This window comes from Talaromyces amestolkiae, assembly GCF_001896365.1.
Source record: "Talaromyces amestolkiae strain CIB chromosome Unknown scaffold19.1, whole genome shotgun sequence".
Taxonomy (NCBI): domain Eukaryota; kingdom Fungi; phylum Ascomycota; class Eurotiomycetes; order Eurotiales; family Trichocomaceae; genus Talaromyces; species Talaromyces amestolkiae.
Window position 1 is genome coordinate 260,749 of NW_024468055.1, and position 22,148 is coordinate 282,896.

Sequence of the window (22,148 nt, forward strand, 5' to 3'; positions counted from 1 at the left end):
TAAAGATAGCATATGCACTAGATGAATTGTTAACATGTAATCCTCATGACTGTCGATAAGAGCGTCGACAAAGGAAGGTAGCATTGGAAATAAGACTTGCTGTTCTGTCGATGCTTGAAGGGGAGTAGTAGCACTAGTGATCAAAGGGATATTACATTCTGAAGCTGGAAGCAGAACTGCTTTGGCGTCACTGTCACTGTCTGAATATAGGATGCTGCGCTAGGGTAGTTCAAGCTCTGCATTGCCAATATTGTGAGAAAAAGCTGCTTTATGAGACTCGGGATATATATTATCTGTCGGCAGGGAGAATACCAGTGGATATGTCCATGAAAACATCTGTTCCACAAAAATTTCCCTTCTTAGTGAATTATACTCAACAGTAATAAGAAAAACAGCATTTTGAAAGCACTCAATTAATAATGATCTCGAAAAACATCCGATATAAAAGGTGAGTCGGCGGTGGGTGATGCACGCCAAGCCAGACCACGTGACAGGGGAGCTTGATCAAATCAAGAACCTTCAACCACCGGCATGGCTTCATCTATCTATCTACCTAGCACCTCATCATCGCTCTCACGACGACTGCCATCTTCCCTTGAGAGCCAACATTCTCAAGCTCCGATAAAATAAGAATATCTACACCAGCTAGTCGCTGTGAATAACGACCGTCAAGATGGCTACTGATCTTTGGTGAGTTGTCCTCGGGAGCTGACGTCTGCTTGTTTGGTTGTTGTGCTTGTTGAGTGTTGCAGCTCTTTCAGCTGTCTACTCTGTCTACATTATGAAAATAATGCTAACAATATGACGACACAGCCCGGTTTACGCGGTTAGTACCCCAATCATCCGATCGCTCAATCACAGTCGACAACATCAACCTCATAACAACTAACATAACCTGACAGCCCTTCTTCGGCGCCCTCGGCTGCACCTCCGCCATCGTCTTCACCTGCTTCGGCGCCGCCTATGGAACCGCCAAAGCCGGTGTCGGTGTGTGCGGTATGGCCGTTTTGCGACCTGACTTGATCGTTCGAAGTGCGTCCCTTCCTTGCAGCCCAATAGGTCACCACTAACAGCAAATGATCAGACATCGTCCCCATCGTCATGGCTGGTATTATTGCCATTTACGGTCTTGTCGTCTCCGTCTTGATTGCGAATGATTTGAACCAGCGTCTGCCGCTGTATACGGGTTTCATTCAGCTTGGTGCTGGTCTTGCGGTTGGTTTGGCTGGTTTGGCTGCTGGGTAGGCCTCTGTTCCCCTCTACTGACATGACATGTGGAACATGTGCTGATGTGGTGTGCTTGTGGCAGTTTTGCTATTGGTATCGTCGGTGACGCCGGTGTCCGTGGATCCGCTCAACAGCCTCGTCTTTATGTTGGAATGATTCTTATTCTTATTTTCGCTGAAGTTTTGGGTCCGTCCCCCTTTACGTCTATTATATTTTGGTTCTGTCTAACTGGTGTAGGTCTGTACGGTCTCATCGTCGCTCTACTCATGAACTCGCGCTCCCGCGGCGAATGCTAAATGACGCATGCATGCACGGTTGATTTGAATGAATTGATTGGATATGCACCTCCAACCTCGCCGCATTCATCGCTATCAAACTCAATTCAACCGCCGAAATCTGCATATGCTTCCAATCCGCGCATATGTAGACACTTCTCAATCCTCTAATAACGAACGATCCTCCTCTACTCTTGTCTAAAGACTGAGGAAATCGTGCATCTCCATACAGTCAGCCCATTCTACTCTCTCCTGACCTTCTAGGGTGAGTAAGTAGTACGGTTTACCTGTGAATGTAAAGCAAGTGAAAACCCACTTTTTCATCTTTTTTATATCTTGTCATTGCTCTTTTCTCTTTTGCTGTTTCGTTGTGTCTGTTTCCGTGTGTTCTGGTATTGTTCTATATATTCGAATTACATTTATCAAATCATCGATGTGAAAGGAAGGGGGACTATGTAGAGTATAAATCAATCGAATCTTATAAATCTAGAGCTACACATGTCTGGTATAGAATGGGGAGGGGTGGTGACGTTGTATACTCTCAGTTTGTATATACCTGAACATAGATGAAAAGGATCGGTGGAATGGAATGATCAGTTTGACGTGTATGTATTCGAAATCTAAGTCTCGACGAAAGCACGATAGAGATGTATATATGTGAAAGAGCCATTTCATAACGTTCAATGGACATCTATATCAACTGAACTCAAGACATGAAAAGAAAGAAACGCCTCTGAATATGAATATGAATATGAATAGGAATAGGAATTGGAATGGAATAAATACGGAGATTTAGCTTAATTATCGATGTAATGCTCTAACCACACACCACGACCCTTGCAGGGGAACGACCGCGAAGGAAGGAAAGAGGAGATTAAGCTTTATCAAGCTTCCTCCTCAACGTCCTCGTCTTGCGCAACAACTTCTTGAACTTGTGCTTCTTCATCTTGAGTTTGCGCTGTCGGCGCACGGAGATGGTGTACATTCTCCTATTGACAGTGCGCTCAATATATGATTTACCACCCACACCACCACCTACGGCGGGTTCGTCGATGGCGGCAGTTTCTTCGCTGGGGACCAAAGGAGACAGGGATGTTTCAATTGTGCGTTGGCCGTCTGCATATGCGGTTTCGCGGATTGTGAGCACGGTGGAGTAGGTTCGAATATCTGCTTCGGGGTCTGCGTCTGCGTTTGCAAGCTCGGCGGACGACTCGATGAGTGTGATTTCGTCCGGGTTGAATGGTTCCGGAGCTGGGGGAGGTTGGAAGGGCGTCAATCGGCTTGCAAATTCTGCTATGGAAGAATGCAACTCTTCCTCTGACACCTCGTCGAGATGAATGACTCGGCCTGCTGGCTCGGCGTTGCTGACTGATGCTTGCGTTACGGCATGACGCAGACTGTTCTGTGGGTTTTGGCCGTGCATTGCGTGCTCCATTGATGCGACGGCCGAGGTCAGTGTGTTGATTACATCTGCGGCACGGGTTCCGCGTCTGGATTTGTTGGCTTCGAAGATGGCGTTGAAGGCCTTTTCGGTGCTTGTGGGGGGAACAGGAGCGCTGACGGAGATGGGTCTGTGGACGGAGAAGAATGAGGCGACTTTGATATCTTTATAAACCTTTGTTAGTAACTGGTCAAAAAAACTTTTCTTTAGGCTAGGACAAACCTTCAATCGGCGTGTCCTGCGTTGACGGGACGCTGGGCAAATTCAACAGTGCAGCAGAGCTCTGTCTTGATTTCGTAGTATCACCAGCAGCACCGGCGCCAGCCTTTCGTCCCTGAGATTCCTTCACTTTCCTTCCCGCGGATGGATTGGCAGGCGCTTGTTGCGAGGATGACGACGCATCAATAGGCCTTGAACCATCGTTGGGAGGCACGGGCGGTTTCGACGACGAAGAATAGCGACGCTGGTGTTGAGTGACTCCTCTCCGTTGTCGTGATGTAGAAGTTGTGGTACTGGTGCTGGCGGACGGAACGAGCAAGTTCGGAAAAGCGACGATTGCCGCTGTCGCGGAATGCGACGAGGTCGTCGTGCGCACGGCACGGCGGAGGGATGAGGATAGCATGACTGAGAAGTAGGTGCCCCTAAGAATACTCCAGACTGAGTATTCGGTGAGGTTGAACCGTTGAAGACGGGTTGGAGAGGCGAAGAGTCGGAAGCGTGTGACCGAATTTGGCTGCGGCGATGAGGCGGTCAGATGGTGCAGTACGGTTATGTAAGCGCCAAGACTGTGTCATCACCTCAAAGACAAGTTTGTATGAAGTTTTTAGATGGCTTTATTTTTACTTGAAGGAGTAGATTCTCGAGACATCAGTATATCATCATCGTTTTACTTATCTATAACTGGCATACACCAGGTTCGAACGATTTCGGGATCAACCTCAGAGCAACCCGCAACCACCCATTGTACATGTTATGAAGCAACCAAAGAAAAAACAAAGCCTGCGGGCTGATGATTAAATATACATGCTAGAAACGTAGCAAAAGGAAAGAAAGTTACGCCTGGTCCTGCAAAGAAGCCAAAATAGGAGAACGTGACAATGAGAGTCGCATGCTATTTGAAGCATAAGAGAGGCGTGGAATCATGACAAGGTATCTTGTAAAGCTCACAACACGAGAGGAGAGAAAGGAAGGCGTGATTGTTGTCGACGTCGATGTCGAGAAGATGCGGAGCCAAGGACGAGCGTAGAGACTGAGGTGGGAGGGACGTCAAACGTCAAGAATGGAGAGGTGATTACTGAACAAGCCCAAGGCGCAACTTCCTATGGGCTTGAGGTTGACCGTCATAAGATCAATGTATGCAGATTCTTTTGAATGATCATGTCCTGCACCGAATCCATCGTAGCTTTAAGCAGTGTGGTGTCTGTCGCATTGGTATAATGAATATAAATCTCTCGGTCCGGCATTCGATTAATGCTGCGGAATCGGTCCGCGAAGTATTTGGCAGCGGTGTCAAAGTCCGTAGCAGAGCCGCTGTAGTCGGGAAAGTGTTTGTTGATGGGCGAGAGGGGGAGTTTGGTTTTGAAAAGATCCATTTTGTTCAGGAAAAGCATGATGGGTTTGCGTTTGAACCATTCGCCGTTTGCCAGCGATTCGAAGAGCATCATTGCTTCGTGCATTTGATTCTACGCTTGTCAGCTGCATTCTTCATCAAGAGAGCAAATAAACATACCGCGTTCTGGTCTTCAAGCAGACTTTGATCATATCCGGATAGCGCAACCATGAATAACAGACACTGTACTCCCTCGAAGCAGTGAATCCACTTCTTCCGCTCGGACCGTTGTCCGCCGACATCCATCATGCGGAAATTAAGCTGTCCTAATTCGAATAACGTCTCTGTGATACCGGTTGTGCGAAGTCGAGAGTGGAGCATATCTTGGTTATCAGGTAACCAGCCGGGTGTAAACAGACGGTCGAGCGAGTTAAAGAAACTGTAGCTGTTAGCATTGACATGACTTGACATAACGTTCAGCCCGGTAGACATACTAATGCAAATTATCGTGAAGCGCGAATTCATGCCCTCGCGCAACGGCTTGTTGAACACCACCATCGCTCCATAACTCTGTCATCGCTTCTTTAATCTCAATATCGGTAAAGGCCTCGTCGGTGTCGACATCCGCTTCGGTTTTGGCGAGAAGGTCTCCTAAAGGCTGGTTTCGACTTAGCAAGATCATTCGAGAGTAGGGTGAACGATTCGAGGTAGTATAAAACACACCTTGTTGCTTTCCTTCTCAAACTCAATCTTCTGCGTCTGCATAATGTCCATCAACACCTTGAATGCCACCACTAAATTCGAGTATATCACCGCACGATTCTGCCGACGTTCGTCATCTGGGAATCCGCCGGAGTGGATGATGCGCATTTGTTTGATGATGGTGGATTTGCCCGACTCTCCAGCTCCTACGACGTGTCAGCAACTTATCGCATCGCAAACGTAACAAACATACCCAACAGGAGCATTTTGACCGTTCGGTCATATGTCTTTTTATCATTGCGAATCTGCTTTTCAATACCGGCGTTGACTCTGGCGGCCTCCTTGTCGTCCGCCTCGACCTTGGAATTCATGCAACCCATGGCGCGGGTAGTTGTGATCAAGTGATTTTTGGTATACGTACTCCCACCACATGCGACTCTCTTTCACCTCGCAATCAATCGTCTAGGAGATAGTTCGATGCAATGCACTACTGCAGGCAATCGATCCGCGCTTGATAACCGACGTGGAAGCGGCGCAAATGCGCGGCCTTGAGTGAGGGATAACGAGACTGGAGCCGTAGACGAATCTGTAACTCATTGAAATCGCATTAGTCGCGACCGAGATGACGCTGACCGACGTCCACACAATTGAAGGAAAACAAATTTTCTGCAAGAAAAGAAGAAGAAAAAATAAACAGCTAGAATAGCACTCGACACATGGCAATGCAAAGCATTGCGGCGAGTTAGGGAAGGGAGGGATGTGCAAAAGTCAGAATTCATGCAACGGGTGGTACACGTTATGTAAGTATGCTTCAAGACGTCTTCTTCAACTCCGCTGCTTGCCAACTGGCCCATGCCATGCCATGCGGCAGGTACAACGATTGAGTGCATTCCGATGACTGAAACAGGCAGGGTATCATCCAAGACTTTCGAAGCAAAGTCGAGAAAATTCCTTTTTTCGGTGTAATTGTGATTGATTGGACGAGAGCCTCCTGGAAAAGAGACTTGCAGAGATGGAATGAAGAATGAATGAATGTAGAAAAGAGCAGACGAACAGTATCCAGTGTCGGATGAATGACGATTGATGATTGACGATCGATTCGATAGTAGAATAGTATGATCTTACCTGTCAGATGTTCGTGTTGATGTTGATCTCTTTGTTCCCTTTCCTCGGTATCGATAGTCGTCCTCCGCCACGCTGCTGTCAGACAATGCGATTGTCTGCGTTGTACCCTCTGCAGGTAGATGATCTCGAAGAATTAGACGAACAGTAGCGACAGTCGATGAAGTGGTTTGAAGGAAGAGAACATTCCGTGCAACGTCCAGTGTTGAGTAGAAACAGTGGTAACGAAGAAGGGAAAGGTTTGTAAGTACAGTACGGAGTGGAGAAGGTCACCACCACATGGACTCGGCTAGAGTCAATTCTAGGTTACCAACCTAGCTAAGTCAACTAACAACTTAAGAAGGTGAATAAAGCTGTCTAGCTCTGCACGAGTCGACTAGCGCTGGGTTGGATGAATCCGACTTGCTGACATGCACATTTGGCTTGACTGTTTTGAGAAAGTACCTGGCTGCACGGACGGGCTAGCGTTTGTGCTAGTTTACACTATACACTTGACATTGGTTTCCACGCGGCAAAGGTCCATGCCGAGCGTCCACGAGGAGTTTCCTACATCATGTACAGGTTGTATATGTATATGATGACTCTAATCAAGAGCCGAGTAGACGAGAATGTTGCGCAGCATGTTTGTACAACAAGGAAGCTGAATAAACAGACAACAAGAACAGCGCAAGGTCGTACTGACAGGGTTCTCCAGTTCGTAATCTACATCGTATCGTACGTAGTACCTAGGAGATAACGGTATTACCAATACAGTAATAATACGCCCATGCCACGTTTTGCTTTTTCGACATCCTCGATCCGATCAACATATCGAACTTTGCATCACATTCACTCGAGCTATATGTACACTATTTGACGCCCGTGATTGTGGCAGACACGAAACCAATCTTCTCCGTATGCATACTAGGATTGTCCCTGAAATGTCAGGCCCAGGCAAAACAGTTCCTCGGCAGGAATTCGTGGCTTGCCTTGATCGTCTCGGACATGGATACAATCATGGCTTAGCTAGGCTTACGCTCCGTCGCTTACGGAGTAGCCGCTATTTACTATGTACTTTCACTACGTATAGAGTAATAAACTTTTGAAGTAACTGCAGTTATGTAGAGAGTGCCAAGTTGGCACCAACCAACTTGACGAGATCCACCCGAACGCCGCCCCCTGAAGATCGGCAGCCGTCAGAGATGGCCGGAGCGACTGTCCAGAATCGACATGACATGCGATGGGTACGGAGCATGGTCAAGAGAGAGGTTTGAGCACGAGTCAGGAGATTTGACTCCATATTATCTATCATGCTCGCCGTACGGATTCTTGAATTCTTGGTATTTGGCCAGGGAGCAAGACGATAACGATGTTTCACCTTGCCGATCTTCATCCCGGTATTCTCTGACTGAAGTTTGAACCGTTGAACGGTGTATATTTCTCAGGTAATATCATACATTCAACGGTTCGAGGCGCGTACGGAGCATCGGTAGGCATGAAACGGTGCATTGACTGCCATATACATACCTGCACGAGCAAATGATCAACAGAAAATCATCTGCAATGGAATTTGATTCTTTATATCCCCAGACTCTCAAATAGGCATGTCGACGAATGCTCAAAAATCAGTCTTGGACAAATCCCTGCAGAGAGCAGGGTATGGAATACGGGGGGGCGGAAAGTGTATGTTTCAATACACGAATATGTCACCATCTCTAAATACGTATTGGATTACTCTATTTACCCTTTTCAGTATGCCTGTATCAGCTAAGCCGCTCTGAGTAATCCATACAGTTTGCATACACAGACCGGCGCCCCAAGACGAATCAAATCTTCTCTCTGTGTATCTAATACTCGGTCGTACGACGGTATGGTACAGGATATGAACGGTGGAGATCGCCCTGACCGTTGTAGGTTTAACCGCCGCGATCAGCATGCTCGTGATTTCTTTTTCTCTGTACTACTACATGCGTACATACCGTCATACAGTAGAAGAACCTTCTTAATCCTGCAGCAGTCAGCATACGAGTTTGTATGTAGGGTGTAGTTACATGGCTACATAATCAGTGCTACACACTCATGGTAAGTTCAGCCATGTTGGCTATGTAAATTGCAGATATCTAGGAAGCAAGATATGGCTGAATGCATGTCAAAACCGCTAAATACTTCCGTTGTCAGCTTCTAGCTGGTGTATTTGTAGTCTTCATTGACCGAGCTGTGACCGTTGACAGCGTTGAAGTCGGTGAGCTGGGCATGGATTCCTTGACTAGGAAGGTGATGCGTGTTCTCTCATTTTACGTATTCTTTGACATGCAAAATTTTCATGTCCAAGTCGAGCCCGCACTTTTTCTCTTTGGCATTTCAACAGCTAACAATGAGCACCGTGATTGGTATGCCAGGATGGAGACATCCGAGCCACGTGCCGTGTATGAGTTTCATGCGGGTCTGGTCATATTTACTAAAGGAGGTGCGTAATTATGTATGTTTGTACTGAGAATGGGTGTTCTTTGTTTATGCTCGCTTGTAGTGCCTAGTTCTCGGCTACAATTGACATGTAGTCGCTACAACCAATCATAACACAACAATTGTAATTCACAGATAGAATCTTGCTTGATTAATGACTCGACCAAGGCGACATTGGCATAATGAACCACGCCGTAGTGACCGTACGTATCGCGAAATATACCAAGCGTGTTTCAGCGCTCGGGAACGATGGGTACTGCAGGGGAACGATGTTTCGGATTTCCAATCGAGCCAACTACAGCGCCCGACAGAGTGGGCGGCCACGGGAGGCGGTCCACGGCTCAGCCGTAATACCAACAGACATTTTCAGTACGTATTGACATATTACCAAGTCTGTCTCGGTATGTATATTGCATTATCTATACATCATCTATGTAGTATGTGCATGTATTGATCGTGATAGATCATGCCATGCCGAGCCGAAGGCATCAATCATCTGATACCTAGGTTCGTACGAAGTACTTAACCGAACCGTCATCACTCACATAATACACTCAATGCCTAGAACTTCAATGTTCCATGCTCAAACCTAATTGCATCCTCGTATGCGCCAGAAAATCACTCGTCTTCCAGTCCGTCACCAGCATGTGTCCCGGCTTGTGTGCCATGACCGTTCCTGCAATGGCGTCTCGTTCAAGCGCTTTTTCGACTGCGAATTGAGGCGTGACGCCGCAGCCCTATATCCCTCGTTAGCTACCCAACGTTGGAAAACATCCATTTGTAGTGTGAATCAGACAGGATAGAAGAGGCATACCCAAAAGACAGGAACATCGTCTTCCCTCACAATTTGTTTGTCTCCATAATCCACATTCCCCAAATCATTGACGCCGATGCGTTTTGCGTCCTCCCAGCCCCAAGCAACCGGTTCTCCATGCGAAGCCAGATACGGCCTGGTCACATTTCTGACTTGTTCGATTTCGTCATCTTTGTATAACCGCATACTCACCACAAAGGTACTCCCATGAAAGATTCCGGCTGGTAGTAAAGGGATACTGGTCTGATACATCGCGACTGTGCGCGAGTCTTCTTGATGACAGATTCTCAACCCTGATTGAGTCAGGGCCTGCTCGAAGGAGAATGAGCAGCCGATTAAGAATGCAATGTGGTGAGGTGTCCAGTCGGCGAGGAGGTCTGATTTTGTTTCTATCACCACCTTCTTTTTGCCTGGTTGGTTGGTGTCATTGATGGTGCGGAAGATGTTGTAGTACGGCACGTCAGTGCGAATATCAAAATCGCTCTCCGCGCTCTCATCGATAACTGATATGCCTGGAGAAGTAGGTATTATCCGTCGCGGATCGCCCACAGGCGTCCAGCCCAGAATCGGACAAGGTACGGGGTTGCGGGCGCAGAGCATGCGGAAGTCATTGGCGTAGTCGGATTGTAGGACGATGAGGTTTGCTTGCACGTAGTCGCCTGCGAGTCCGGATGTGGTTTCTACGATGTTGTGGCGACATAGCAGGCGCGCTTTGTGGGCGGGGGAAAGGGGGAGGGAGTCGATTTCGGCGCGTGTTGGCATTTTGCTTAATATACAGGATAGTTGGATATGATATCGAATAGTAGTTGGAAAGAGTATTTTGATGATCTATGGTATCGATTCTTGATAAAGTGTGAAGGTTGGTAGGTTTATATATACAGATCGGCAAGATCAGATCCAAGCCGATAGAGTCAAAGCGCGTACTAACGTACTTACTACTTCGCAGATATCGAATGACTGGGCGAATTAGATTGATAGCACGCATATATCCTATATACTAGCTTACTGACCAACTAGAAGGCGATTCCATGTATCCTGCTTGAGTCGTGCCGGTATCATCTGAAGTCGGATCGTATCTCGGCGAAGCTGCATATCAGAGCTGCTTCGGTAAGTTCGGGATTCGTGCCGAACAATCTGATATCAAGATTGGTGAACGCTGATAGCTTTCTAGCAGGTATAAACTGATGGCAATTAGAATTATCTTTTTTAAACCTTGACCTGGTCTGTCTTTGCGTCTTCAACCTTGGAATGTTGCATTTGATAGGCGCCGACATACATTCATAAGGCTGGCTGTTGATAATGTGGACGATATATAACATGTCAATAGTGGCAAGGCTGAGTCTTTCCAATCGACCTTGGAAACTGCATTCTTTTTGTGCTCCGCAGGTGATTTTTAGCGATGGCATTATGTATATACGTACATTGAGCACTGCACAGATCGTGATTTCGGTCATGGCAAGCATGAGCAAGCGGTCCGGGTGTACCATTATTAGCCATCTAGAGTCTCGATTCACAACGAACAAATCTCCATGCAGCCTAATTGAAAACACAAGAACAAGGTTACATAATAGCATCAATAAATTCAAACCATGCCCCTTGAAAAACAGTTCTGGTTGAATCTCGCATAATCCAATAGATGGCATTTCCGAATCTTGATTCCATCCCACCAATCAAATCCCCGGAGACCACTGATTCAGTGCGCGGGGGATCCGTCCTGCCGAGCTGAATCGCGGCGTAGTGTACTAGTTTCTCCGCACTTTCTGTAGGGATTTATTCGTAATTTCAGGCACTTATCGCGTTCTGATTCGATGATCCAACTCCGTGCGTTGGAGGATGAAATCCGGCTTTGTGCTCGCTGAACACTGAGTGAATCGGGTTTCTGAGCCGATGGCGCATTTATGCTAGGGCTCAGACGACCAAGATGCAGCTCTTACTCATCGCATTTGATTATGGGCTAGCTTGGCTCTATGTATTTCCTGATAGGTCATAGTACGATTAAAATGATGTAGGTCGGGGATTCCGAACGCCGGCACTGATTCATCGGTAACTGAGCCTAAATAGAGGAGATGAAGTCTGATTTCTAATGTAGTTCTTTGCTGGAACCCGTTCAGGGGATGGTATATAAGAGTGTTGGTTGCTGCTCACTCTTTCAAATTTCTTTACTCTGGAGGCAAGAAACTGATAGACAGGATACGAAGTCATCAAGATGCAGGACCTCGAAAGTCAACGAACTTCTCTCGATGAGAAGACCCTGACCGGGACTGGCGAGCCATCGATCTCTGAATCAAACAATGCCGCACCAGCAGACGCAACAACAGACACAAAAGACGGCCAAGTTGGCAAAAAAGAAGGAGAGCAAGAAGAAGAAGAACAGGTCCCATCTGCAGACGTCCTATACCCCGTGACGGACCTCGACAAAGGCATCGTCGGCTGGGACTCCCAAGAAGATCCCGCCAATCCTCAAAACTTTGCCCAGTCACGCAAATGGGGCCTCCTAGCTCTGATGAGTTCCATGACGCTTGTGTCGCCATTGGCGTCAAGCATGTTTGCGCCTGCAGTGAGCGATGCGGCGGCAGATCTGAAGGTCACGAATGAGACGCTGCTTTCTTTTAGTGTTACAATCTATTTGCTCGGCTATACGGTTAGTCTTGTCTCTCAACTGCCGCCCAGAAGATACTGTGCTAATTGTTGATTCAAGTTTGGGCCCCTCTTTCTAGCACCGCTAAGCGAAATATACGGCCGCAGAATCGTTCTCAGCTGCGCAAACTGGTTCTTCGTCGTATGGCAGATTGGCTGTGCTCTCGCTCCCAACATTTCGGCTCTTGTCGTCTTTCGGCTGCTGGCTGGTATCGGTGGATCAGGTTGTCTCACACTAGGCGCAGGCGTGATTGCAGATTTGTTTCCCTTGAGAGAACGGGCTAGAGCAACCGCGCTTTGGAGTATGGGTCCGTTGATGGGGCCGGTTGCTGGACCTATCTGTGGTGGGTTCATAGGCGAGACCATTGGTTGGAGATGGGTTTATTGGGTGTTGTTGATTGTGGCGGGTTCTTTGTCGGTAGGAATTGAGATACTCAATCGCGAGACCTATGCGCGTGTTCTCATCAAGTGGAAGTTGGAGAAGCTGGGAAAGGAGCTTGGTCGGGATGATCTGCGTAGTGGATATGAGTCTGAAGAGCAGAGTCGGAATCGTCTGACGCCAGGGCAGGTTGTGATGCAGGGTCTCAAAAGACCTGTCATTCTCTTCTGCAAATCGCCTATCGTCTGTCTCATGTGTGTATACATGAGTCTGATTTATGCGCTACTCTACCTCTTCTTCACCACGATTCCGTCCGTATTCGAGACCCAATACAACTTTTCAGCTGGTCTATCGGGTCTTGCCTACCTTGGTATCGGAATTGGTTTCTTGGTTGGATTGCTGATTGTCGGCATCACCAACGACCGCATCGTGCTCAGGATGATGAACAGCAACAACGGCAAGTACGAGCCCGAGATGCGCCTGCCCACAATGATCATCTTTGCCGCTATTGCGCCCATCAGCTTCTTCTGGTACGGCTGGTCCGCCGACAAGCACGTCCACTGGATTGTGCCTATTATCGGCATGTTCCCTTTCGGTCTGGCCATGATGGGGTTGTTTCTGCCTATTCAGACATACGTGATTGATTCGTATCAGGTATATGCTGCCTCGGCAGTAGCATGTCTGACAGCCACGAGATCACTGCTTGCGGCGCTCCTGCCACTCGCTGGACCTAGCATGTTTAATGCGCTGGGCTTGGGATGGGGGAATTCGTTACTGGGGTTTTTGGCATTGGCGTTTGTGCCGATCCCGATTCTATTTACGCGGTATGGGAAGATGATCCGGGAGAAGTATCCGGTTGATCTGGATAAATACTAGTCCTTTCTTTTCTTCTTTCTTTCTTCTTTCATATGTGTTGCACTTAGATATCAAAGCATTAGATCATGTAGTATTGACATTAATTAAAGATTCCCCTTTTCTAATATAACCCGGAAGCTGCGGCATCGGAACAAAAAGATGCCGAATTGAGCACTGAATTATGCTTGCTGACTCAGCACGATCCGAATGCCTGGTTCGTTAGGTTGTAGTAGCTTAATCGTATTGGGCTTAGTGCCGACCGCAACCTGAATGAATAATCATGTCCAAGAACATCACCAGACTGTATCCAACGTCAATCACAGCAGGCAGTGTACTAGCAATAGTCGCACAGAGTATGCGTATACCTCTATAGGCAAGCTGTCAGAATGTCCACTTCTCGTAACACCAGCTTGCTCTCTTCATCCGAGAAAAAGCGGCTGCGGGACAGGAAAGCGCAGCAGACTTTGCGCGAAAAACGTCAAAATCGTATGCTGGAACTGGAAGCGCGAGTAGCTTTTTGTGAAGAGAATCATGGGGCAGAAACTGCGCAACCCGAGATTGAACCACTGATTAAAGAGGATGAGGTTCATGATGTGAAGAAGCTGCTTGATACGGTGGAGAAATTGCGACTGGAGAATAATCGCTTGCGCGAGCGGCAGGAGAGTCTGCGCCGGATGGTTGGGTCGTGGAATTCAGGCGATGAACAGGAAGTTCTTGAGCCTAAGGAGATGCAAAAACGACATGACGAAAAACGTGGGATCAGGGCTTCATGTGGCTTATATGGAGGCCGCGCAGTGTCCGAGATCGATTATCGGACTTCTTCCAGTCCCGCTGTTGATAATACTCATTTCACTGCATCTACTGTCGCCAGCCCATCGGCAATGTCAATTAGTAGAGCAGGCTCSGCGCCTCTATTCGGCGCMCCAGCCCCGACAGTACCGACATCACTCTACCAGTTCGCAGGCTCAATATGCTCACCACAAAACCATCCCCCAAGTCCACACCCAATAATCCATCTCCCCTCTCCACCCGCTGTATCATCCTCAGTGCCCACCTGGTGTCGAGTCCCGCGCAACACCTACGAAACCAACAACACACGCGTGTTTCCTCTGATATCGTCACGCTGGTTCTTCCACCCAGAACGAATCACTCCCTGCCCCTTACAACCATCGCCTCTGGACTTACTGCACGGCACGCGTCGCAACTTCCTTGCAAACTATATCCACGACTCAATCCGACTTCGCGCCATACGAGACGCCGAATGCCTCGCCTTGGGCAACTTGCTCTACGCCTACAGTAAATGGCGCGTGTCACCCACACCCGCAACATTCGCCCGCCTCGTGCCATTTCAGCACCCCCTACCTATCCAACTTGAGCAAGACCACTTCGGCGGCATAGACATGATAGTATGGCCCCAGATGCGCGTCAACATGATTCGCCACTGGGGCGAAATCGATTTCTTAGAAGTATTCGACTTTCTGGCGGCTTGTATGAAGGTTCGCTGGCCGTGGAACAAGGATATGCTGGAACGCGATGCAGATGACAACCTGCAGTTGCGAGAGGATTTCAGGCAGATTTTTAGTAGTGAGGACGGATGGGGATTGACGGCGGAATTTATTGATCGGTATCCCATGCTTTTGGAGGGCATGGATGTGGAAGCGTTGAGATTTGAGATTACCTTCCCGACGGAGATGTATTCTTATTAAGGTCGATGTATATACAGTTGATAATCTCGATGTATAATGCTCAATCTACGATGTAATATCTGATTCATCGGTATTTGCGGGCATGATAGGATGACGTCAACCAGTAAATCGATGGAGACAAGTCAAATCCATCAATGATGAACAGATCAATGTCATGTCAATAAAGTCGCCACAAATAAACAGAAACCTCCATATATCAGGTAAAAATACACATGTATCCCCAGAAACACACAGACTCATACCCTCCATACCACAACCCCACCAAAGTGACAGAGCAACCAAATGCTCCGCACTAAAAACTCGATATATCAGATTGCAAATTTTCGATAGATACAAAATACTGAACGCTTGGTCAATAGATCTTTATCGGACGATGCCGATTGGCATACTTTGGATGTGTCGTACAGCATCCAGCGGACGCCGAACGCATTATTTCCTGATGTGGAAATAGTGGGATGTAAGGGAGCGATCATCCTTGCCGAAGTTCTTCCATATACGTACGTTAGTTGGTCGACTTGCTCGTACCTTATGGCAATAAAAAGTCAATGTATATCGTGAGGCAACGTGAAAGGGTGGATTGACAATTAGCTGATCGAGGATCGATCTGGGACCTGTCGTCGATGGGGAATAGATCGAGGATTCCTTTCCGCAGGCGTAGCTGCAAGTTCGGACTTTGATACAGATCGTTTGGAATCGGTTTGTCTTTACTGCTTTGTTCGCGGCTTACTTGTTTGCATTTCTTTGGGTTCATGTACAACATCATGAGCATGGCGTTTTAAGTGCGTCATGTCCAAGGCATGATCGAAAAATGAAAGAAGATAAAATTTGTATTCGGTCTGATGTAGCATCGATAATTCTTCTGCGCAAGTACGTAACGCAGATCAAAAGTCTAGACTCTTCTCCTCGAGCAACAATGATTGAACATCGATCATTAAATCGGGGTTTGACAACCCATATGTCAAAACCTTAAGGACTTATAAACGCATATCATACCAAATCTATAGTTGCTCCGATAATTGATTTCGCCATCTGGACTGTCATTTCTTTGGCCATTCAGGGCATCTCGTAACACAGAAGAGAAAGTTTAGCTCCGCCAGATGTGATCAGCTTAGACTCTGATCTTGTGTTGCCTGATAATCGAGGAAAGAAAATCAAAATAGATATATACTTGAAAGAACCCTACACGATCTACACATAGATCTCTACATCATCCAGTACATCAAAGGTAATGACTCTGTGGAAGCCTTCCACAACCTAGCACCACGGTCGAAAGTACCATAGGTAGTATACTTCGGGTTACATCACGCATTATAAGCACAAAAGATAATTAGCCATGTCAGCAACTACAGCCATGACAGCTCCATCTGCCTCCTCAACAGCAGCAACACAACTAATGGACCCCAACTCACCTCTCGCAGGTTATCCACGCGACAACCTCAAACATGTCGTTATCACTGCTACCTGCTTCGCGTTCATACTATCCACATTCTCTGTGGGCTTTCGATTGGTTTCGAGGAAAATCAATGGAAAGGGACTGTATCTGGACGATTTCTTCATCGTAGGGGCGTTGGTAAGTTACACCCGTACCGTTCTGGACGCAGAGAAGTGTTTATGTGGTGGGTGGCTTGGCTTATTGAGTTGAATTAGTTGTTTGAGTATGGAATCTCAATTGCGGGTGTTGTTCGTGAGTGCCTCCAACTGATCTAATCAATATATGAGTGGATGATGATTGATGGGCTCGACAGTTCTGTACCATGGACTAGGACAGCATATAATCTACGTCCCTGCCGAAGATCTGGTCATATACCAGAAAGTAAGCCATCCCTCCAAACCAGTAATGTGATTCCAAAGTACTGATATGATAGACCCTCTTCACCGGCTCCTTCCTCTACACCGGCTGCATCGTCTGCATCAAACTCTCCATCCTCGCCCTCTACCGCCGCCTCTTCCCCACAAAACTCATGCTAGCCCTCGTCTACACAGTCGGTCTTCTCGTAATACTCTGGGGCTTTGGGGTGTGTCTCGTTGGCGGTCTGGTCTGCATTCCCGTCCGCAAACTCTGGGATCCCACCGTTGTCGGCGGCTGTCTAGATTTGGCGAAATTCTACTACGGGCTGCAAATTCCTAACATTCTGACTGATGCGATTATCTTGGTCATGCCGATGAAGGTGCTCTGGGGATTGCCCATCTTGAAAACGCAGAAGAGTTTGTTGTCGGGTATTTTCGTGGTGGGTATATTGACCTTTGTGTTCGATATTGTAAGGCTTGTGGCGTTGATTGATTTGTCGAAGAGTGGTACTGATGCTACCTGTTCGTTCCATTGCCCTTCTCACTTGATTTATACATAAAAGCCGATGGCTGATTTGATTCATAGACAACGAAGTCCAGAGCTCGGTGTGGACGTGCATCGAGCCCGCAGTTGGTATCACAGCCGCTTGTCTTTCGAATATGCGTCCGTTGTTCAAGGTTACTCACGATAAGATCTGGGTTGGATTAACGTCTACGCTCACAGGTCGAGGGAGTCAGAGCAGTCAGCAGTCGCTGCGCAACAAGAATTCAGAGATAAGTAATAGCTCTGAACGTTCGGGTAATTCGAATGGCTCTTCAGGTGAGAAAAATACTATTTCTGGCGAGGAGGAGAAGCAAGCTGTGTCGCCGAAGACGTTGGCTTGACATTTCTTTTGTTGTTTTATGTAATATATAGCTGTGGTCGAATAGACGCATTCGCGCGGACCTTTCATATAATAGTACGCGTTTAGGAATCGATTCCCGGGTTAATTGTTTAGTATCTTGACTCGTACTCTTTTGAATTTTTTGCACACCTTGGTACATAATTTGATTGATGATATGTGTAATTTAGCAACATCAAGGCAATGACACAATTCAAAATCCGTCAGAACAAGACTATCCAGGATGTCTGGTATAGCCGGACCAAAAGATTAGAAAATACTTTTATCATCATTCCACTTCCCCGAGTCTATTGTGAGTTGCTACTACTTACTACAAGAACTAAACATAAGACTCGCATAAAACACTTCGGTATCTTTATCAAATTCGATTTGCCGTTTTCACGATGTTCCACATACTACTGGCTTTAGGTCACTAGAGGGACGTGCACTGAAATGTGATGAGCGTCGAAACAGAGCTCTGTGCTTTATTCTTCTTCATTTTAAGGTACGTGCATAACATATCGTTTATTCGATGAATGACATATAGATTAGGGACTTGGAATATGTAGAGAAGTAACCAGAGGCAAACGAAATAGTTTGGAGAAACGGTCTGACTAGTTACAAAAAAGTAGACAAGGACTAGTCACTATGTAAAATACAACAGCATAGTTGTCAAAAGAACAACCGCAGGAAGAATCGAAAGTATGAAATAACAAACAAAATGGCCCGACATATGGCTATGCAAGTCCCCGGATTATGGACGAAGAAGTTGTGGCGTTGTTGAATGAGAGTAACAGGTTAATTAGTACACAGTGATGAATTGAATGAAAGTCTCGGTTTTGTCATTTGGGTTGCTGCGAGGACGATGTGGAAAACACGGTTGTATTAGATTATACTGAATTCTTGTGCGTCGTGAGATTTCGTGGTTCGTGTTTCGGAGAGGTCTCGACGTGGGTTCCATCTAATCCCATATTTAAAGGTTGACGGGAATGATGGTGCAACCGAGGTTGAGGTTGACGAGGCCGACCTGAAAATGTGTCAGGACGAGCAAGGAACAGTAAAAAGAAGCGGCTTACCTGGTTGGTCTTCTCGCAGCAGGCAGTGACTGCACCCTGGCAAACGTTGCCGTTGAGAGCGTCAACGAGAGAGGTGGTAATGGGAGTACCTTTGACAAATCAATTAATAGACCAAACCACACATTGATGAGGATACTGACAAGTCAATCCAACTTGGCCCTTCTGGGTAGCATCCGAGTGATCAACACCAGCAGAATCCAATGCATTCAAAACATTCGAGTTGTCCGTGCTGTCAACAGTGTCACAGCAGTGAACCGAGGTTCCAGACGAGCATTGCTTGTTGTCGACGCTAGTACTCTGCGGAGCCGGAGGAGTGTTAGACACTGTTGTGGTAACGGGGGGTGCAGGAGCGGGAGCAGTAGGATGAGGAGAGTAGTGTTCAGCAGGCGGAGATGAAGCAGTGGTTGCAGGGGCAGGAGCAGCAGGAGGAGGAGAATAGTGCTCAGCAGGCGGAGATGGAGCAGTGGTTGCAGGTGCAGGAGCAGGGCAGACATCAGCGCGGACAACAACGACCTTTCGCTCAACTTCGACGGGGACTGCGAGAGCAGCAGCTGCGAAGACGCAGGCGGTGATACAGGCAAAGTTGAAATGCATTTTGATTGTTATGTTGTGTTATGAATTAACGGGTTTGATTAACGAGTGTGTCGAGTTGGTCAACGAGTGAATAGTACTGAAGAACGAAGTGAATTGCTTGGTTTGTTTGTGATAATGAAAAATAATCAGATGAGGTTGATCTTGATGGTCTTTATATACACATTCTCGGCAAGCAAGACCTGCACTTAAGACAGTAATTCACCAATCATCAAGAAAGGCCTCAGGGATAGGGGTCTGTCCTAGCCAAAAACAATAAAAGACGCCACATGTAGTATGATTGAAATCTAGAGCTCAGGGACTATGCAGTAAGGAGGGTACTCCTGGATGTAACAAACTAGAAACTGGGATAGAACCCTTAGCTATTGTGGATCTTGGTAAGATTGGTCCAGTGGGTTCAATGTAGATGCTTCTCCCCCGTATGCAGCCTGTAAAAGTCCCACCACTCCAGTCTGTTTGTGAGGAAGCAATAAGACACCCCATCAGGTTGAAATGACTCCTACGGAGTACACCATACCCGACGTCCAACTGAGATATACGTGTCAGGCATCGATATGAGTACACTGGACTACGCTTAAAGAGATGCGAACATAATTGAGTCGCCACTCGTCCGGTCTAATCACTCACTTCCTTCTCATTGGCACTTCAGTGTAGACCAATCAAAGCTTTATTTCATACTATGTAAAGACAGATCTAGATCTAATAACCTTGTGGCTCACATCTGCCCCATCATGCGCGCTAAGATGGGTACCTGACAAAATTGTCCCGATCGGGTAATTAGCCCTAAGACATTGCTGCAAGGGAGAACGAATTATCTTTTCCCCTCTCTTACATGTCTCCCTCGGCAATAAGACCTGTCAAGTTTACTTCGGTCAACTACCAACCTTACCAAATCGGAGAAAATTAATTTCAATGGCATGAGCTTGATATTGAAATTGTTTCAAACTGTCCGAAATTTTCTTATGTTTGTATGCCGATTTGTTTATACACCGCTATTAGTCTTGCAAGACAGTGGATTTGTATTTGCGCTTAAATGAAAGTAAAATTGATATCAACTGTGATCTATTATTCTCTGCTTTTTTGCTCGAATATCCAAAGCATAGAGAGCTATATGTAAATTTGGTGAAGGTGTTGGGGTGAGCAATTAAACATGGGCAGTGTCCACACTGTCCACTCAAAGGCAAAATAACCCTTACTCCAGAGTCGAATATATGAGTATACTGAGCATAGGAGTCGATTTTGTCACACATATGAGAAATTTGATGCCAAAATCTTCCAGTCAGACCAATAGCAAGTGTAGGCGCACAGCACGGCCTTGCATCCTCGCTTCCTTTATTCGAGGGGTTTAACCAGTCATGAGCGTACGTATCATAACACCTCATCAAAGTGCGTTACAGAAGCCTAAATTGCGTTGAGACGACATGAACGTATCAAACATCGTCTATATGGACGCGATCCGATTTAGTAATATTATAAAGAAGATATCCACAGCTTGCTCTGCCATGGCATAGACACAATTCTGAAGATGCCCAGCCAGGGATAGAGAAATAACAGTGGCATCTACAACCCAGAGGCAGTCCACACTCTTTACTCGCATTGAAGTGTACACTAGTCTAACCACTGATAGATCGCAGGCGGTATGAAACATTGTGTTAACAAATGAATAATTAGCATAAAGTCCTGGAATGAAGAAGGGTATTCCTCGGCTTACCCAGTATGACTACGAATTTGCTCGTCAAGAGCTTCATCGCTGATCTCCGTAGTGACTGCATTGAGAACACTGCCAAAAGTCTCGCAGTCAATATCTCCCTTCGGGCTTTGGTCTCTCGGAAGACTTGGTATGGTTTGCGCATACCCTTCCTCAAGATGTAGCTATCAACCTCCGTAGCCATGTAGTTCGGGTCCATCAGTTTACTTGACAGAGTCTTTAGAAGTTCGAAGCATGCATATAACGAAGGTCATAACATAGTTCCGTTGGGAACGAGGGTCAGATTCTCAGTGTTTTGAGCAACATACATAATTAAGGTTTTATGATGGCTGCGCTGTGAAGCTACCCTTTGAGCCTCTGGACTATTCTTGCTGCCATCAACGGCTAGTGTATTTAAAGGAACTTGTCGTGGTACGGACTACATGATGAAGAAGTCGACCGAATTACCCTTGACATAGTCTGGGCTATTGAACATTGAATGCCGGTGGACCGACCGAGAGACCATTCAGATATAGTAAATATATAAGCTCCTAGAACTGCACCAAACCGCACATAACCCATCCCTGAATGTCCATGTGAAACGACAAATTTCAACGTAGAAGTCTGAAATCTCAATAGCATTCACAAGTGTTATCATCAATGCGCTAATATAAATACAAATTAATAGTAGCATGCTAATAGTAAGACTAGAATACAGTAATATATCAAAAAGTGACACGAAAGGAGAGGGGCTTTTGGTCGTTGAAAGAAGAATTGAATATTGGAAAATAGCGCGCCGAAAACCTTGATGTTGATAAAATACAGAAGATCACAAGACTTGACATGCATCAATGTGACGGGCGTTATATCCGTTTGTATAAAGTTATGCTCACAAAAACAACCCACATGCGTAGCTCATTCATGTATTAGACATAGCATGGTCGAAAGGGTATAGAATCAAGAAAGGCAAAATAAA

At 46.5% G+C, this 22,148-nt stretch overlaps 7 protein-coding genes across 7 annotated transcripts; 4 read left to right on the plus strand and 3 right to left on the minus strand.

Moving 5' to 3' along the window:
- Positions 1 to 673: 673 nt before the first annotated feature.
- On the plus strand, positions 674 to 1,523 carry BHQ10_008414 (uncharacterized protein; the record flags this gene model as incomplete). Its single annotated transcript, XM_040881217.1, has 6 exons — positions 674 to 690; positions 814 to 826; positions 903 to 1,032; positions 1,085 to 1,241; positions 1,310 to 1,413; positions 1,465 to 1,523. 6 exons carry the CDS (start codon positions 674 to 676, stop codon positions 1,521 to 1,523), a joined length of 480 nt encoding a protein of 159 aa, XP_040736916.1.
- An 853-nt stretch (positions 1,524 to 2,376) lies between these two features.
- BHQ10_008415 (uncharacterized protein) lies at positions 2,377 to 5,574 on the minus strand (the record flags this gene model as incomplete). Its single annotated transcript, XM_040881218.1, has 7 exons — positions 2,377 to 3,107; positions 3,166 to 3,676; positions 4,332 to 4,625; positions 4,673 to 4,931; positions 4,987 to 5,150; positions 5,216 to 5,400; positions 5,448 to 5,574. The coding sequence occupies 7 exons, from the start codon at positions 5,572 to 5,574 to the stop codon at positions 2,377 to 2,379; spliced, it is 2,271 nt and encodes a 756-aa protein (XP_040736917.1).
- A 3,753-nt stretch (positions 5,575 to 9,327) lies between these two features.
- On the minus strand, positions 9,328 to 10,334 carry BHQ10_008416 (uncharacterized protein; the record flags this gene model as incomplete). Its single annotated transcript, XM_040881219.1, has 2 exons — positions 9,328 to 9,495; positions 9,573 to 10,334. The coding sequence occupies 2 exons, from the start codon at positions 10,332 to 10,334 to the stop codon at positions 9,328 to 9,330; spliced, it is 930 nt and encodes a 309-aa protein (XP_040736918.1).
- A 1,444-nt stretch (positions 10,335 to 11,778) lies between these two features.
- On the plus strand, positions 11,779 to 13,464 carry BHQ10_008417 (uncharacterized protein; the record flags this gene model as incomplete). The annotated part of the gene is made up of 2 exons (XM_040881220.1): positions 11,779 to 12,213; positions 12,271 to 13,464. The coding sequence occupies 2 exons, from the start codon at positions 11,779 to 11,781 to the stop codon at positions 13,462 to 13,464; spliced, it is 1,629 nt and encodes a 542-aa protein (XP_040736919.1).
- A 365-nt stretch (positions 13,465 to 13,829) lies between these two features.
- On the plus strand, positions 13,830 to 15,149 carry BHQ10_008418 (uncharacterized protein; the record flags this gene model as incomplete). The annotated part of the gene is made up of 1 exon (XM_040881221.1): positions 13,830 to 15,149. The coding sequence occupies one exon, from the start codon at positions 13,830 to 13,832 to the stop codon at positions 15,147 to 15,149; it is 1,320 nt and encodes a 439-aa protein (XP_040736920.1).
- A 1,351-nt stretch (positions 15,150 to 16,500) lies between these two features.
- On the plus strand, positions 16,501 to 17,822 carry BHQ10_008419 (uncharacterized protein; the record flags this gene model as incomplete). Its single annotated transcript, XM_040881222.1, has 5 exons — positions 16,501 to 16,719; positions 16,797 to 16,833; positions 16,895 to 16,962; positions 17,015 to 17,459; positions 17,524 to 17,822. The coding sequence occupies 5 exons, from the start codon at positions 16,501 to 16,503 to the stop codon at positions 17,820 to 17,822; spliced, it is 1,068 nt and encodes a 355-aa protein (XP_040736921.1).
- Positions 17,823 to 18,791: 969 nt separating this feature from the next.
- On the minus strand, positions 18,792 to 19,488 carry BHQ10_008420 (uncharacterized protein; the record flags this gene model as incomplete). The annotated part of the gene is made up of 3 exons (XM_040881224.1): positions 18,792 to 18,845; positions 18,895 to 18,983; positions 19,035 to 19,488. The coding sequence occupies 3 exons, from the start codon at positions 19,486 to 19,488 to the stop codon at positions 18,792 to 18,794; spliced, it is 597 nt and encodes a 198-aa protein (XP_040736922.1).
- Positions 19,489 to 22,148: the final 2,660 nt, after the last annotated feature.